The 16,975-nt window shown below is 40.8% G+C and overlaps 1 protein-coding gene across 1 annotated transcript in view; it reads right to left on the bottom strand.

Moving 5' to 3' along the window:
• Positions 1-16,975, bottom strand: part of myo10l3 (myosin X, like 3) — a 209,304-nt gene that overhangs the window by 15,931 nt on the left and 176,398 nt on the right. Inside the window, exons 25-34 of the mRNA XM_061971515.2 lie at positions 16,155-16,940; positions 12,550-12,673; positions 10,026-10,269; positions 9,844-9,939; positions 7,607-7,700; positions 7,322-7,377; positions 4,505-4,647; positions 4,222-4,416; positions 3,935-4,092; positions 3,579-3,702 (exon numbers count right to left, since the gene is read on the bottom strand). Of these exons, the coding sequence (XP_061827499.1) occupies positions 3,579-3,702; positions 3,935-4,092; positions 4,222-4,416; positions 4,505-4,647; positions 7,322-7,377; positions 7,607-7,700; positions 9,844-9,939; positions 10,026-10,269; positions 12,550-12,673; positions 16,155-16,940 (2,020 nt within the window). The remainder of the gene's footprint in view (positions 1-3,578; positions 3,703-3,934; positions 4,093-4,221; positions 4,417-4,504; positions 4,648-7,321; positions 7,378-7,606; positions 7,701-9,843; positions 9,940-10,025; positions 10,270-12,549; positions 12,674-16,154; positions 16,941-16,975) is intronic.

Here is a 16,975-nt window from a genome sequence, read left to right on the forward strand (position 1 = left end):
TACAATTAGATTAAAAGTAACTCCAGTATCAGTGCGACAGTCTACAAATATGCAAAACATAGGAAGGAAAGAAAAGAAAAATAGTGCAAAAGGAGGTAAATGCACAGTTCAGTCCTGAGAACGAATGTCCTGAATGTGTTGTTTAAATATTAAATATTTCCTATATACATATATAGAGAAGCATTCAGTAAAAATTGCACACAGAGAGGTGCTAAACTCTAAAAACATGATCATTCTATTACATTTTTCTATGTATTCTATTTCTATTTATCATATATTGCTATTTCAGAGCTTACTCTACTTATATCCTTTTCTATTTACATTATTTTGTACATACTAAGTTCTTGTGGTACTCGTTGGACAAAATCTGGGACCTCAGGTACTAAATTTTGTGCCATCTCACGCATCTTTGCACATGTAAGTTCCTTGAAGGCTTAAAAAAAACAATGTGTGAATGAAAAAAACTGTAACAAAAATATTTGGTGTATAATTAGTTTGGATTATAGTGAGCCTCCAACTGCAAAACCCCAAAAGCTGATTAGATACTTTTGCCCAATTTGAAGCGTAATAAAAAAACAATGACACATTTTTATTTTTTATTTCATTAACTGCAAAAACCTAAAAGCTTATCAAATAATTTTGCCCAATTTGAAGTCAGTTACACTAGTTGCAGTTATACTAGATATTAGAGTACAACGAAACTTCCAATTGCAAAAACCCAGGGTTTAGAAAATAGTTTTGCCTACTTTCAATTTAGTTACCCTAGATGCGTGAATGGAAAAACAAGCAAAAATTGGGAGAGATTTTTAGAACATCTTTAAATTTTCATGACTTTAAATAATAATGAGCCTCAAACTACAAAACCCCAAATCTTATTACGTAACTTTCCGCAATTTGAAGTCAGTTGCAGTAGATACGTGAATAGAAAAACAAGCAAAAAATTGGAGAGATTCCATGAACATCTTTGAAGTTTCATTATTTTAGATTATAATGAGTCTCGAACTGCCAAAAATCAAGGCTTATTAGGTAATTTTGCCCAATTTAAAGTACATTTTTGCCGCAATTTAAAGTCAGATACACTTGATGGGTGAATGTAAAAACAGACAAAAGACTGAATCTGTGAATAAAACAACAAAATCTGTCCACACAATATATTTTCAATTAAAACAATTTTTAGCGTAAAAGCATAATTAGCATTAGCATCCAGAAATGACTTTCTGCCAGATTTTTTGCATTACAATGAGCTGTAACTGCAAAACACAAATATATTTTTGCCCAATTTGAGGTCAATTAGTCAAATTTCACTGTGAATGGAAAAAAAACAAATGTTTCACACACAGGGTACTTTTACTTAGCCATAAAGCTTTAGTGACTTTCATACAGTTTCTGAGAACATCATTCACATTTTATGGTTTTGAATCAAAATACACCTTTAACAACTGTTTAAGAGTTTTATCAAGTCAAATCATCAAACTAAAATAGATGTGTGAATGAAAAAACTCAGGGTCCCCACATTGTATTGTAAGTTGTTTTTTTTACTTTAAAGCCTTAAACTTATGTCACAAGTGTTTGAAATGGCTTCCCTCTGAATTCTCACTGGCTAAAAGACCAATACACCTGCTCAGTGGCCTAGTGGTTAGAGTGTCCGCCCTGAGATCGGTAGGTTGTGAGTTCAAACCCCGGCCGAGTCACACCAAAGACTATAAAAATGAGACCCGTTACCTCCCTGCTTGGCACTCAGCATCAAGGGTTGGAATTGGGGGTTAAATCACCAAAAATGATTCCCGGGCGCGGCCACCGCTGCTGCTCACTGCTCCCCTCACCTCCCAGGGGGTGAACAAGGGGATGGGTCAAATGCAGAGGACAAATTTCACCACACCAAGTGTTAAGTTAAAGTTAAAGTACCAATGATTGTCACACACACTAGGTGTGGTGAAATTTGTCCTCTGCATTTGACCCTTGTTCACCCCCTGGGAGGTGAGGGGAGCAGTGAGCAGCAGCGGTGCCACGCCCAGGAATCATTTTTGGTGATTTAACCTCCAATTCCAACCCTTGATGCTGAGTGTCAAGCAGGGAGGTAATGGGTCCCATTTTTATAGTCTTTGGTATGACTCGGCCGAGGTTTGAACTCACAACCTACCGCAATCATTGGTATTTACTTTACTACTTTACTTTAGCGCCGCCAATTGCCCTAGACCAGGGGTCGGCAACCTTTACCACTCAAAGAGCCATTTTGACCCGTTTCACAAATTAAAGAAAACAATGGGAGACACAAAACTTTTGAAATTTAAAATGAAATAACACTGCATACAAAGTTTGTTTTTGCTTTGTGCTATGTATAAACCAGGGGTCTCAGACACGCGGCCCGCACCTTAATATGAAAATGTAATGTTAGTGCGGCCCGCGAGTTTTATATGAATGGCGCTTGACAGCGTCGTACTTGCCATCCCTCCCGATTTTTCCGGGAGACTCCCGAATTTCAGGGCAACTATTCTCTCGAATGTCTGCTGATTTTCACCCAAACAACAATAATAACGGCGTGCCGTGATGGCACTGCCTTTAGCGCCCTCTACAACCTGTACTGACAAGTGTGCCAGCCCAGTCACATGTTGTATGTGACTTCTGCAGACACACATGAGTGACTGCAAGGCATACTTGGTCAACAACCATACAGGTCACACTGAGGGTGGCCGTATAAACAACTTTAACACTCTTACTAATAAGCGCCACACTGTGAACCCACACCAAACAAGAATGACAAACACATTTCAGGAGAACATCCGCACCGTAACACAACATAAACACAACAGAACAAATACCCAGAATCCCATGCATCCCTAACTCTTCCGGGCTACATTATACACCCCCGCTACCACCAAACCCCGCCCCCCCTCATATCAAACCCCCCCTCCGTGCGTCGGTTGAGGTGGGCGGGGTTGGGGGGGGGCGGAGTTTGGTGGTAGCGGGGGTGTATAATGTAGCCCGGAAGAGTTAGGGATGCATGGGATTCTGTGTGGGTTCACAGTGTGGCGCATATTAGTAAGAGTGTTAAAGTTGTTTATACGGCCACCCTCAGTGTGACCTGTATGGCTGTTGACCAAGTATGCCTTGCAGTCACTTACTTGTGTAAGCAGAGGCCGCATACGACATGTGACTGGGCCGCCACGCAGATAGTATGGTGAAAAAGCGGATGCAACGATAGGCTGTAGAGGACGCTAATAAAGGCAGTGCCATCACGGTACGCCCTCAATATTGTTGTCCGGGTGAAAATCGGAGAATATCTTCCCCGGGAGATTTCCGGGAGAGGCACTGAAATCCGGAAGTCTCCCGGAAAAATCGGGAGGGTTGGCAAGTATGCACCTGAGCCGCATCAGAGTGGTCAAAGAGCCGCATGCGGCTTCGGAGCCGCGGGTTGTCGACCCCTGCCCTAGACAGCCTGTGATGCATTTTGACATAAACTAAGATCCTTAAAAAATGCCATATATTTCAGATTTTATTGACTTCACAATGGGTGAAAAAAACGTGTGCATGTGGACAAAATGTTGTTTAGTATCCCCAGCAGAACAGTCAAAACTCACAGTGGATGCTGACATCTCCGTAAGGCAGAGGCAGCAGAGGGGAGTGCAAAGGATGCTGGGTGTATCTCAGGATGGGGTTCCTCCAGTACATCTGCTCCACCGCCTCAACATTCAAACTGCTCTCCTGCAAGACGATAAAACGCTGACTCAGTCAATGCACATCACTTAGTAGAGAAGTCACTGCAGTACACACATATAGTGAGTACCTCACTTTACAACAGATAGTGTCCTTGGCATAGACTGGAAAGAATCGGCGCAAGCATTATATTAATGCCCAAATATGAAGTATAGCAAAACAAACAATCTCCGTGTTAAGTCACTGCATGTTAGTTATTACTAAGGTACAAAAAACCTACTTTGATGTCCCTAATGAGTTGCTGTGTTGGTGTTTCAATGGGGACTTTGCTGTCAACGGCTCCTTGTATGGCGTTTGTCCATCTCATGGCTTCGTTCAACATTTTGGTGTACAGGCGGTAGGAGTGCTTGCGCCCATGGATGATGATATTCCAGTAACCTGTAATAGCAACGCAGTCTCCAGTGAGCCCAAACTGACCATCAATTCAAGTGTGGTTAATTGTAAAAGGGCTGTATCGATAAAGTTGGTATGGTATGGCCCATTCAGTCGTTTCCACATTGAACTAACCAGTATCTTTGAAGACCTTTTCATCAGGTTGAACCACAGAACACAGGCTGTTGAGGACCAGCGTTCCCAGTTTGGTGGCGCTGCGTTCAGATGACTTGTAGTAGTCGAGGGAGTTTGTGGTGAGAACAAACCAACGCTTCTTCAGCTTCAGAGACGTGCTTTTCACCCCAGACTTCATCTCTTTATGCAGCCAGCCTGAGGGACGGGAAGAAGTTATTGCTCAACTAGATTTCTCTTTGATCATTAATACAGTATATGCTTTTGTCTTTTATAGATGGCTGACCTCTGACCAAAAACTCCTGTCCATCGCCCTTGGAGTCTCCCTTGGATTTCTGCAGCAAACCAATCCAGTGATGCATCTCCTCTGGTGTGTCCGTGTTGCAGTGGATCACTCGGTTGGCGGTGATGATCACAAACGAGTTTGGTCTGGAAGCGCCATCACATCACACATATTATCATACATATTCCTTCAGGACCTTGCAGTAACATACAATATTTCTCGAAATAAAGACACCTTCTTCAATAGACACTGTGCCCAAATGTAATAGGCATGGGACGCACAAAAAACTGAAACTGTCTCATGACGTCGTTACCACAATACATACTGCCTACACCAGGGCTATTCAACGGTGGCCAAATCCGGCCCGGCAATAACACCCCACCAGCCCCCCGAGTTCAGTTCAAAACTTTGGAGACAAACATTTTTACAGAAAATTCCTAAAAATACTAGAATGCTCCTGTTGTACAGAGGAACTTGGAACCACTGTAAACACATTGGCACATCCCAGCATTGACATTGTAACCTTGCTAGCAAAGAGAACACTGGGATCTAAACTTGTGATTTACATAACTGAAGCGTTCCTTGAGGCAGTATTTTTCAACCTTTTGTGAGCCAAGGCACATTTTTTGCGTTGAATCCGGAGGCACACCAGCAGCAGAAAACATGAAAAAAAAAGTCTTTGTCACAATTGTTGGATATGCATTTAAACCATAACCAACCATGCATCACTATAGCTCTTGTCTCAAAGTAGGTGTACTCTCACCACCTGTCACATCACGCCGTGACTTATTTTGAGTTTTTTGCTGTTTTCCTCTGTGTAGTGTTTTAGTTCTTGTCTTGCGCTCCTATTTTGGTGGCTTTTCTCTTTTTTTTGGTATTTTCCTGTAGCAGTTTCATGTCTTCCTTTGAGCGATATTTCCCACATCTACTTTGTTTTAGCAATCAAGAATATTTCAGTTGTTTAGATCGTTCTTTGTGTGGACATTGTAGATCGTCATGTCATGTTCGGATGTACATTGTGGACGCCATCTTTGCTCCGCAGTAAGTCTTTGCTGTCGTCCAGCATTCTGTTTTTGTTTACATTGTAGCCAGTTCAGTTTTAGTTTCGTTCTGCATAGCCTTCCCTAAGCTTCAATGCCTTTTCTTAGGGGCACTCACCTTTTGTTTATTTTTGGTATATGCATTAGATACCTTTTTACCTGCACACTGCCTCCCGCTGTTTCCGACATCTACAAAGCAATGAGCTACCTGCTGCCACCTACTGATATGGAAGAGTATTACACGGTGACGCTGCCGAGCTCTAGACAGCACCGACACTCAACATCAATACATCATTTGCAGACTATAGTTATTGGTTTGCAAAAAATATTTTTAACCCAAATAGGTGAAATTAGATAATCTCCCACGGCACACCAGACTGCATCTCACGGCACACTGGTTGTCCTCCCCCTTTTTGCAGTTACACATTTTTTTCATAGTGTGATTTATGTAACTAAAGTGTTCCTGTAGCTTGTTTACTTCAGATGTAGTCAGTAGTAATCTGTTCAACTTCTTTAGTTATTCATACTAGTGGTGTTCCTCTAGGTTCCGTTTTAGGTCCTTTCTTTTTCATCATTTAGGCCAGGGGTGTACAACTTGTTTTAATTGAGGCCCAAATCACAGTTATGGCTAACCTTTATACTATATAAATATAAATGTAAAGGATTTGCCTCATGATGTTATTGCACTGGATTATTATAGTTATTCTGAATACACAGTAAAAAAAAAAATCTGTAGATTTTGCGGTTTAATTTTAAATTTACAATGATTTTTATAGCATATTACTGTAAGTGGAAAAGCAGGACCACTTTTTTGTACGGTAAAATTCTGACAACTGAGCTGCCAGTGTTTTACCATAAATTCAATGATTGATTTTTTTTACACCGTATTACTGTAAATAGAAAAATAGTCCTGCAATTTTTTTACTGTAAAATTTGGTGACGAAGCAGACAGTTTTTTTAACCCTAAAATCTGTTGACATTTTTACATTGTACAAAGTCAATCAGATATTTATGTTTATAATTTTATATAAAAATTGGAATGTATGATAATGTGATATTTGTTGCATTAATATATAAAAGATACATGCATTTTTTTTCCTGTCAAAATAGAAAAAACAAATACATTTAGTAAGAAAAGATGAAGTACTTTATTGACGCATATTATATCCAGGCTTTCACAGGAGATATAAAATGATGTGGCGGGCCAGATCTGGCCCTCGGTCCTTGTGTTTGACACCTGGGATTTAGACTATTCAACTGGTAGTCCGCGAGTTCAGTTAAAAAAAACTTGTGAGAGACTTACATTTTTGCAGCATATTCTTAAAAACACTACAGTGCTGCCATAGATGTTATCTTCCACTAGAGTTCCCGGAACTCTGACCAAATAAAGAGACCAAAATTAAATGTCTACTGCTGGTTTTTCCAGAATATACAAAATTGGATTGTATATAAAGTCATTAGTCATTAGCTTTATAATGACTTGGTTAAATATCCCTGGCCTACACAATGGACATGGCATCTGTAAGGCCGAAGTTTAAAAAATATCTAGCTCTTTATTATCCTGTCCTCTTTGCAATTTAGGTTAATAAACAATCAAGAGTATTTATGGTATTAAAAAAATGCATTTGTACAAAATGAATACAGTCCTGCGACAAAATAAACCCCCTAAGAGTGCCCGAGTACTTTCTGCAGTTGAGTAAATAAAGAACCATGGCTACGATATTAAAAGAAAATACAGTGCATCTTCAGACAACAAATACATTTTCTGTCACCTTCTTACCTGTCTGGGTTGTCTGACGCACAAACCGAATCAATCAAGCCCACATCTAGCGTACCCTGGACAAAAAGAGGTCAATGCAACTTCTCATGTTAGTTCGAGGAGCCAAATCTGCAAAGTATTAGCGCTGAAGATATCAGACGTGTGCATTGACCTACAAAAGCCTAACTATCGTACAGATGACTAAATGAACATCCTATTTTAGCAGCATCTGTCATTATTATTGGTCCAAAGCGGAGCGAGAAAGCTGTGGCTAAGGCAGGAGAGTGAAGGGGGAACGCCACTAACCACTGCATTCTTTGGGTTGGCCTGTTCATGGTGCATCTCCATGAGCTGCTCTGGGCTGGCACTGTGGACACTACTCAGCACACTGAACCAACCACTGGATGGGATCACAGAGAGTTCAGGGAAGTAAACCAAAGAGAGGAAAAGGTCAGCAATTATGAAAAGACTATTAAATAAAGTTCCATTGGCAACCACAAGGGGGCAGACTTTATTTTCATATGCAGTCGTGGTCAAAAGTTTACATACACTTGTAAAGAACATAATATCATGGCTGTCTTGAGTTTCCAATCATTTCTACAACTCTTATTTTTTTGTGATAGAGTGATTGGAGCACATACTTGTTGGTCACAAAAAACATTCATGAAGTTTGGTTCTTTTATGAATGTATTATGGGTCTACTGAAAATGTGACCAAATCTGCTGGGTCAAAAGTATACATTTCTCCTCCAAACATATTGCTGGGTATTGTGGCCAAACAGCTACATTTTTGTTTCATCTGACCACAAAACTCTCTTCCAGAAGGTCTTATCTTTGTCTATGTGATGTCAGATGAAACAAAAATTTAGCTGTTTGGCCACAATACCCCATACTTGCCAACCTTGAGACCTCCGATTTCGGGAGGTGGGGGGTGGCAGGGGGCGTGGATCGTGGTTAAGAGGGGAGGAGTATATTTACAGCTAGAATTCACCAAGTCAAGTATTTCATATATATATACATATATATATATACATATATATATATATATATATATATATATATATATATATATATATATATATATATATATATATATATATATATATATACACACACACAGTATATAAGAAATACTTGACGTTCAGTGAATTCTAGCTATATATATATTTATTTTATTACATTATATATATATATATATATATATATATATATATATATATATATATATATATATATATATATATACATAAAAGAAATACTTGAATTTCAGTGTTCATTTATTTACACATATACACACACATAACACTCATCTACTCATTGTTGAGTTAAGGGTTGAATTGTCCATCCTTGTTCTATTCTCTGTCACTATTTTTCTAACCATGCTGAACACCCTCTCTGATGATGCATTCTGCTTCGTCTCCTTGTTGTGTGCGCAGTTGTGCACTGCACTCTCTAAAAGCCGTAGATGTTATTGTCACATATGCATGTACAGTAGATGGCAGTATTGTCCTGTTTAAGAGTGTCACAACATTGCTGTTTACGGCAGACGAACTGCTTTACGGTAGACGAAAACGTGACTGCTGTTGTTGTGTGTTGTTGCCGCGCTGGGAGGACGTTAATGAAACTGGCTAACAATAAACCTGGAGGGGGCGTGGCCTCCAGCTCTGCCAGAATTTCGGGAGAAAATTTGTCCCGGGAGGTTTTCGGGAGAGGCGCTGAATTTCGGGAGTCTCCCAGAAAATCCGGGAGGGTTGGCAAGTATGCAATACCCAATAATATGTTTGGAGGAGAAAAGGTAGGCCTTTAATCCCAGGAACACCAATTCCTACCGTCAAGCATGGTGGTGGTAGTATTATGCTCTGGGCCTGTTTTGCTGCCAATAGAACTGGTGCTTTAAATGGGACAATGAAAAAGGAGGATTACCTCCAGATTCTTCAGGACAACCTAAAATCATCAGCCCGGAGGTTGGGTCTTGGTCGCAGTTGGGTGTTCCAACAGGACAATGACCCCAAACACACGTCAAAAGTGGTAAAGGAATGGCTAAACTAGGCTAGAATTAAGGTTTTAGAATGGCCTTCCCAAAGTCCTGACTTAAACGTGTGGACAATGCTGAAGAAACAAGTCCATGTCAGAAAACCAACAAATTTAGCTGAACTGCACCGATTTTGTCAAAAGGAGTGGTCAAAAATTCAACCAGAAGCTTGTGGATGGCTACCAAAAGCACCTTATTGGAGTGAAACTTGCCAAGGGACATGTAACAAAATATTAACATTGCTGTATGTATACTTTTGACCCAGCAGATTTGCTCACATGTTCAGTAGACCCATAATAAATTCATAAAAGAACCAAACTTCATGAATGTTTTTTGTGACAAACAAGTATGTGCTCCAATCACTCTATCACAAAAAAAATAAGAGTTGTAGAAATTATTGGAAACTCAAGACAGCCAAGACATTATGTTCTTTACAAGTGTATGTAAACTTTTGACCACGACTGTATTACTTGGACATATTGCAGAGAGATAAGTGATTAATTGGACTCTACCTGGCATCTTCAGGGGATTCTGCATAGATGTGATAAGTCCTCTCCTCAGTCACAATATTGAGTGCATTTTCCTTCTCATGGTTGTCCACTATTTCCCTGTAGAAAAAAACCCAATCAAGTTCTGTTGGTATTTAATGCAAAGTGAGTTTTAAATAGCAAGATTCCGACTAAAAATAGCTTACTTGGCTGTGCAGATGTCAATAGTCCCTTTGAGCTTCTCTTCGCTGTCGTTGTCAAAGTACATCAGTTTGGACTCCCTCAGGACGAACCAGCGCATCTTCCAATTGCGCCGGGACAGGGTGGACATCCCTCCGCCTTTCTTGTAAAGCCAGCCGGACTTGAGGGAGTCCTGCTTGGCCCGGTACCACATAAAGGTCTCGTCTTTCAGCACGCACCAGCGCCGACGCCACGGAATCATGAGTCCGCCTGGAAAAATATTGAAATGTTTGCCGGATTCTGAATAGAAAACATGATGCATAGTCTATATCCACCCTTTGGTGCCAAAAAGTGGTACCTTCCTCAACTTTGCTCAATAGAAAGACAATACATTGTGTATCAAAATGAACAGTAGTGCTTGTTGCAGGAAAATCCGGTCATTGACTTAACATCATAATCTTAATTATAGCATGAACAATTTTAATTTGTCTATACTAATTTAAAAAAATTTATAGTTGAAAAGATAACTATTCAAATACAATATTTTGGTTTCCCACAAATAGATAATTCTATTTAAAGATTCTGCAACATCCCGAGGATGCTTATTACGAGTTGAATAATGCTTGTTTTCAGAATAAAATACTAACTAGCTATTTCGAGATACACAAATCTTAATTTAGGATGTCTTATCAAGCAAACTTAACAAGCTGCATGGACAGATAATTTCACAGGTTTTTAATAATTGTTTTCCCTAAAATCTATTTTTTTATATTTTATTTTGTCAGCTCTTTTTTTCAGTGCATTTCTCAGGGTCACTGGTGTGAATGAGTGACCTGAAGAAAATCTCTGACTAGCTTGGAAAGAATGTTTCGAATCTCTAGACCCAGAATATAAGAAAACTCTGCTTTTTCAGACAGCATTCTAATGTTCTGTATGTACAGCTGCAGAAAAAAATATTTTAAAATTACTTTTTATTAATTCCCTTCTAGTATTATTTTATATATCAGTGTTTCTTCACAACAGGGCCATGGCCCATTGTTGGGCCGCCAATGCACCCGAGAAGGAAGCCAAAAAATATATGTTTCTCAGCTGTGGTCCGTATGGGCCGCAACAGTACTCGGTTGTAATACACTTTTCCACCACTTGTGGCAGCAAGGGCAAAGCAAACAAACAGAAGAAGTCTGTGGCTAAAAAGTCATAGAGTCCCTTAAGTGCAAAAATTATGACTAAAGTGGTGAAGCTGTATTTTCATTTGCACTTATATTTTATTAACAGTTTAGTTAATAAACATATTTTCCATCCATCCATTTTTTACCGCTTGTCCCTTTTGGGATCACGGGGGGTGCTGGAGCCTATCTCAACTACATTCGGGCGGAAGGCAGGGTACACCCTGGACAAGTCGCCACCTCATCACAGGGTCGTACGGGCCGCAACAGTACTCGGTTGTAATACACTTTTCCACCACTTGTGGCAGCAATGGCAAAACAAACAAACAGAAGAAGTCTGTGGCTAAAAAGTCATAGAGAAGTCCCTTAAGTGCAATAATTATGACTAAAGTAGTGAAGCTGTATTTTCATTTGCGCTTATATTTTATTAACAGTTTAATTAATAAACATATTTTTCATCCACCCATCCATCCATTTTTTACCGCTTGTCCCTTTTGAGATCACGGGGTGTGCTGGAGCCTATCTCAACTGCATTCGGGCGGAAGGCAGGGTACACCCTGGACAAGTCGCCACCTCATCACAGGGCCAACACAGATAAACAGACAACATTCACACTCACATTCACAAAGCTGTATTTTCATTTGCACTTATATTTTATTAACAGTTTAGTTAATAAACATATTTTTCATTATTAATTTAATTTGTTTTAGCTAGTTAGTTTTGGTACTACATAATTAATTTTTGTGTCTCTTCTTATACAGTATATTTGGCTAGTACTTATTTTTTTAATCAGCCTGACCTAAGCCTAAGGTTTACGTATTAAATAAATAATAATCTTTGTGATAAACACATGGTTTCATATCATTGGACAATGTTGTAAACTGTAAGTAGGTTAGATATAATTATTGAATACCATAAGAGAAAAAAGTAAGATTACTAAATGATAAATAAATGGGTTGTACTTGTATAGCGCTTTTCTACCTTCAAGGTCCTCAAAGCGCTTTGACACTACTTCCACATTTACCCATTCACACACACATTCACACACTGATGGCGTGAGCTGCCATGCAAGGCGCTAACCAGCAGCCATCAGGAGCAAGGGTGAAGTGTCTTGCTCAGGACACAACGGACATGACGAGGTTGGTACTAGGTGGGGATTGAACCAGGGACCATCGGGTTGCGCACGGCCACTCTTCCACTGCGCCACGCCGTCCCTTATGCAGTGTTAATATTTAAGTGGGGCCCCGGGCCTCTCTCTAGTGGAAAAGTTGGACCCTGAGATCAAAAAGGTTAAGAACCCCTGCTAAATATTACTTATATGTGGATTTTCCAGAGGGCTATTTTAGGATCCCTGTGTAAAGGAGGTTTGTGTGAAGCTACTAACTCTTCATGTAGAGGTAGCCATGGAAGTAAGGAGGCCCGCTGCCATTCAGTATATTCATCCTGCCGTTGGAAACCTCCTCATCCGTGTCCACATAGCCGTCGTTGTCCTCGTCACTGTCGATGAACTGAAACAAAGGCGGTTGATTGTGACATGTGCCTTTCAACACAAGAAACCGTGAATAGAACTGTGCACCTGCAAGTTCCGTGCTAAAAATAACGTGTTTTTTTCACAGTGGCACAAAATGAATTGGTAGACACACGCTCCTTGAACAATTGACACTGTTCCTTTTGACAGTACGAGGGAAAAGTCAAGGTGTGTGTGGTGTCAGTGTGTGAAAATTGAGAGAGACAATAGCTATGAAGGTTCTCATTAATCCAGGTCGTTGTCATCTCAGGGCGTTCAATCGTTCGCAACGAGACTGCTTGGTTTGTCTTGGAAGACGTTTCGCCGCTCATCCGAGTAGGCCTCATCAGTTTGTGCTCAGAGACTTAGACCGGTTAGATCTAGTCTGATCTAAGTCTATGAGCACCAACTGATGAAGCCTAATCGGATGTGCTCATAAACTTAGACCGGTCAGATTTAGTCTGATCAAAGTCTATGAGCACCAACTGATGAAGCCTAATCGGATATGCTCATAGACTTAGACCGGTCAGATCTAGTCTGATCTAAGTCTATGAGCACCAACTGATGAAGCCTAATCGGATATGCTCATAGACTTAGACCGGTCAGATCTAGTCTGATCTAAGTCTATGAGCACCAACTGATGAAGCCTAATCGGATGTGCTCATAGACTTAGACCGGTCAGATCTAGTCTGATCTAAGTCTATGAGCACCAACTGATGAAGCCTAATCGGATGTGCTCATAGACTTAGACCGGTCAGATCTAGTCTGATCTAAGTCTAAAAGCACGAACTGATGAAGCCTACTCGGATGTGCTCATAGACTTAGACCAGTCAGATCTAGTCTGATCTAAGTCTATGAGCACCAACTGATGAGGCCTAATCGGATCTGATCTAAGTCAATTAGCACGAACTGATGAAGCCTAATCAAATGTGCTCATAGACTTAGGCTGGTCAGATCTAGTCTGATTTAAGTCTATGAGCACGAACTGATAAAGCCTAATCGAATGTGCTCATAGACTTAGACCGGTCAGATCTATTCTGATCTAAGTCTATGAGCACAAACTGATCAAGCCTACTCGGATGTGCTCATAGACTTAGACCGTTTAGATCTAGTCTGATCTAAGTCTATTAGCACGAACTGATGAAGCCTAATCGGATGTGCACATAGACTTAGACCGGTCAGATGAAGTCTGATCCAAGTCTATTAGCACGAACTGATGAAACCTAATCGGATGTGCTCATAGACTTAGACTGGTCAGATCTAGTCTGATCTAAGTCTGAAAGCACGAACTGATGAAGCCTACTCGGATGTGCTCATAGACTTAGACCGGTCAGATCTAAGTCTATGAGCACAAACTGATGAAGCCTAATCGGATGTGCTCATAGACTTAGAAAGGTCAGATCTAGTCTGTTCTAAGTCTATTAGCACAAACTGATGAAGCCTAATCAGATGTGCACATAGACTTAGACCGGTCAGATCTAGTCTGAACTAAGTCTAAAAGCACGAACTGATGAAGCCTACTCGGATTTGCTCATAGACTTAGACTGGTCAGATCTAGTCTGATCTAAGTCTATGAGCACCAACTGATAAAGCCTAATCGGATCTGATCTAAGTCTATTAGCACGAACTGATGAAGCCTAATCAAATGTGCTCATAGACTTAGGCTGGTCAGATCTAGTCTGATCTAAGTCTATGAGCAAAAACTGATGAAGCCTAATCGGATGTGCTCATAGACTTAGACTGGTCAGATCTAGTCTGATCTAAGTCTATGAGCACGAACTGATGAAGCCTACTCGGATGTGCTCATAGACTTGGACCGGTCAGATCTAGTCTGCTCTAAGTCTATGAGCACAAACTGATCAAGCCTACTCGGATGTGCTCATATACTTAGACCGTTTAGATCTAGTCTGATCTAAGTCTATTAGCACGAACTGATGAAGCCCAATCGGATGTGCTCAGAGACTTAGACCGGTCAGATCTAGTCTGATCTAAGTCTATTAGCACGAACTGATGAAGTCTAATCGGATGTGCTCATAGACTTAGACCGGTCAGATCTAGTCTGATCTAAGTCTATGAGTACGAACTGATCAAGCCTACTCGGATGTGCTCATAGACTTAGACCGGTCAGATCTAGTCTGATCTAAGTCTATGAGCACCAACTGATGAAGCAATCGAATGTGCTCATAGACTTAGACCGGTCAGATCTCGTCTGATCTAAGTCTACGAGCACGAACTGATGAAGCCTAATCGGATGAGCGGCGAAACGTCTTCCAAGACAAACCAAGCAGTCCAGTTGTGAACGATTGAACGCCCTGAGATCAGTGAGACAATGTTTTGGTAGAAAACAACAACTCACAAGTCATTTACATAGTAGTGGAATGGGACTTTTCCTATATTTTCCTGATCTACCAAGACAGTAATGGTTAATTAATCTATTACTAATGGAATGGGTGCATCTTTTTCCAAACGTTCTGAACTCTGTACCACAGAGCATAATACTTGCGCTTTCACATAAATGCAGCTCAACATCCCAAAGCTGATGTTGACTTCTTTTGACAGCAAACTAGTTGAGACTGAATCAATGGCGCCCCGTAATGTACTCCATTTTGACTCGATTGTTTCAAATGAATTGACACATTTGGAAATGGGTATCAATTTTGTTATATTAGGGTTATTATTGTTGTTTGCAGTGGTGTACAACTGCACTGCAACAGAGTCATAATCCTCGATACCGAATACCGTATTGTTAACATACATCACTGGTAAGTGATTTTTCTACTCCTGCTGTTTACAAATCCCCAAAGTTTGACCCCATAAGTCGAATTGACCAAAAATGTTTTACATAGTTACACATACTGTAACTCGCCGAAAAACAACAACATTTCGTATGCCCATTCAAAAAATACAAGCAAGATTGGTTGCAAAACATGGCCACCATCAGGCAATACGTCTTTTAAGGGTCACAGACAGGACTTAGAAAATAATTGGTCATGAGTAATGGACCATTTGTTTAATGATTATAAAACTCTGAGGATATTTTTTCCTATTACAGTCGTCCCCCGTTTATTGCTCTTCTGGACATATAAACAATAAATACTATAATGTTATCTGAGAAGTAACAATCATTAATTATAAACCAAATATTTTTTTAGTAGCCATCAGTGGCTTCAATAGTAAAAAGCATGCTCTGATTGGTTTGGTCTCTTTTACTAGCCAATACTACTGACATTTCTAGTTTATTTAGCTGTTTTTATACTTAAAAAGGACCACAAACTAGTGGAATATGCTTAAAAAAAAAAAATCTGCCATGTGGTGAAGCCGCAATATTTGAAGTGCGATGTGGTGAGAGACGATGGTATTATATTAGGTATGGTAGTTTGTACTCCAAAGCATTTTGCCACAAATGCTATTTAAGGTCATGTGAAATAATGATGGATGACTTGATTTTTGATCCGTTATCTTGTATATTATTTAGTTCTTACCGAGTCTGAGCTGCCTCTGAAGGAGTCCAGGCTGTTGTGGGTGCATGATGATTTCCGTAGCATGTCCTTGTCAGTAATGTGGTCGTTATTGATGCTCGCACCTGAGCTCCCGTGAGCCTCTTCAAACTCCTCTTGATCATAGTCCGACTCTGTATCAGGCAGGTTGGAGCAACACGGGTCCTGACTCTCAGGCTCGAAGTCGGACCCCTCGCTAGTTCTCTGCTGTGATAGCGGTTTGACTCCGTTGGCGATCGCAGGAGGAGTAGGGTTGGGAAGTTGGGGGTTGCGGAGATGATGAGGTTCGTTCGGGGGAGCCGAAGGAGGGCTGACGAGGAGCCCCTCTGCAAAGGCAGCTGGAGGAGGAGGGACACTTTGGAATAATTCCTTGTCCAAGGGGACTGCAGCTTGCGGAGGTAAGTCCGGTAGAGGAACGCAATCGTCCTCAGCGTGGAACCCCTCGTCTACCTCCTCCTCAGCCAGAGGAGCGGTCGAATTAGTCGGGTCGTGAAGGTTCTCCTCACTTGACAGTGACGGCTCTAATCCACCAAAGTCCAAAAGATCTAGGAACTCCGTAGCCACGCGGGAGGCCTCCTTTTCTAGTCGGTAGATCTCCTCCTCCCTCATCTTGCGCAGCTCCTCACGAGAGATCTCCCCGAGAAGAGACACGCCATCTTCCTGCTGCTTGTGCAGGCGTTCAATTTCTCTCTCCAACCGCAGGATCTCCTCCATCTGACGGCTCTCTTCGTCGGTGGTGTGGTTGTGGGAGGTAGTCTGAGAAAGAGCCTTCTGTACACAAGCCAATGACAGACCACATGGACATT

The sequence above is a fragment of the Nerophis lumbriciformis genome, linkage group LG13 (assembly GCF_033978685.3).
Source record: "Nerophis lumbriciformis linkage group LG13, RoL_Nlum_v2.1, whole genome shotgun sequence".
NCBI lineage: Eukaryota > Metazoa > Chordata > Actinopteri > Syngnathiformes > Syngnathidae > Nerophis > Nerophis lumbriciformis.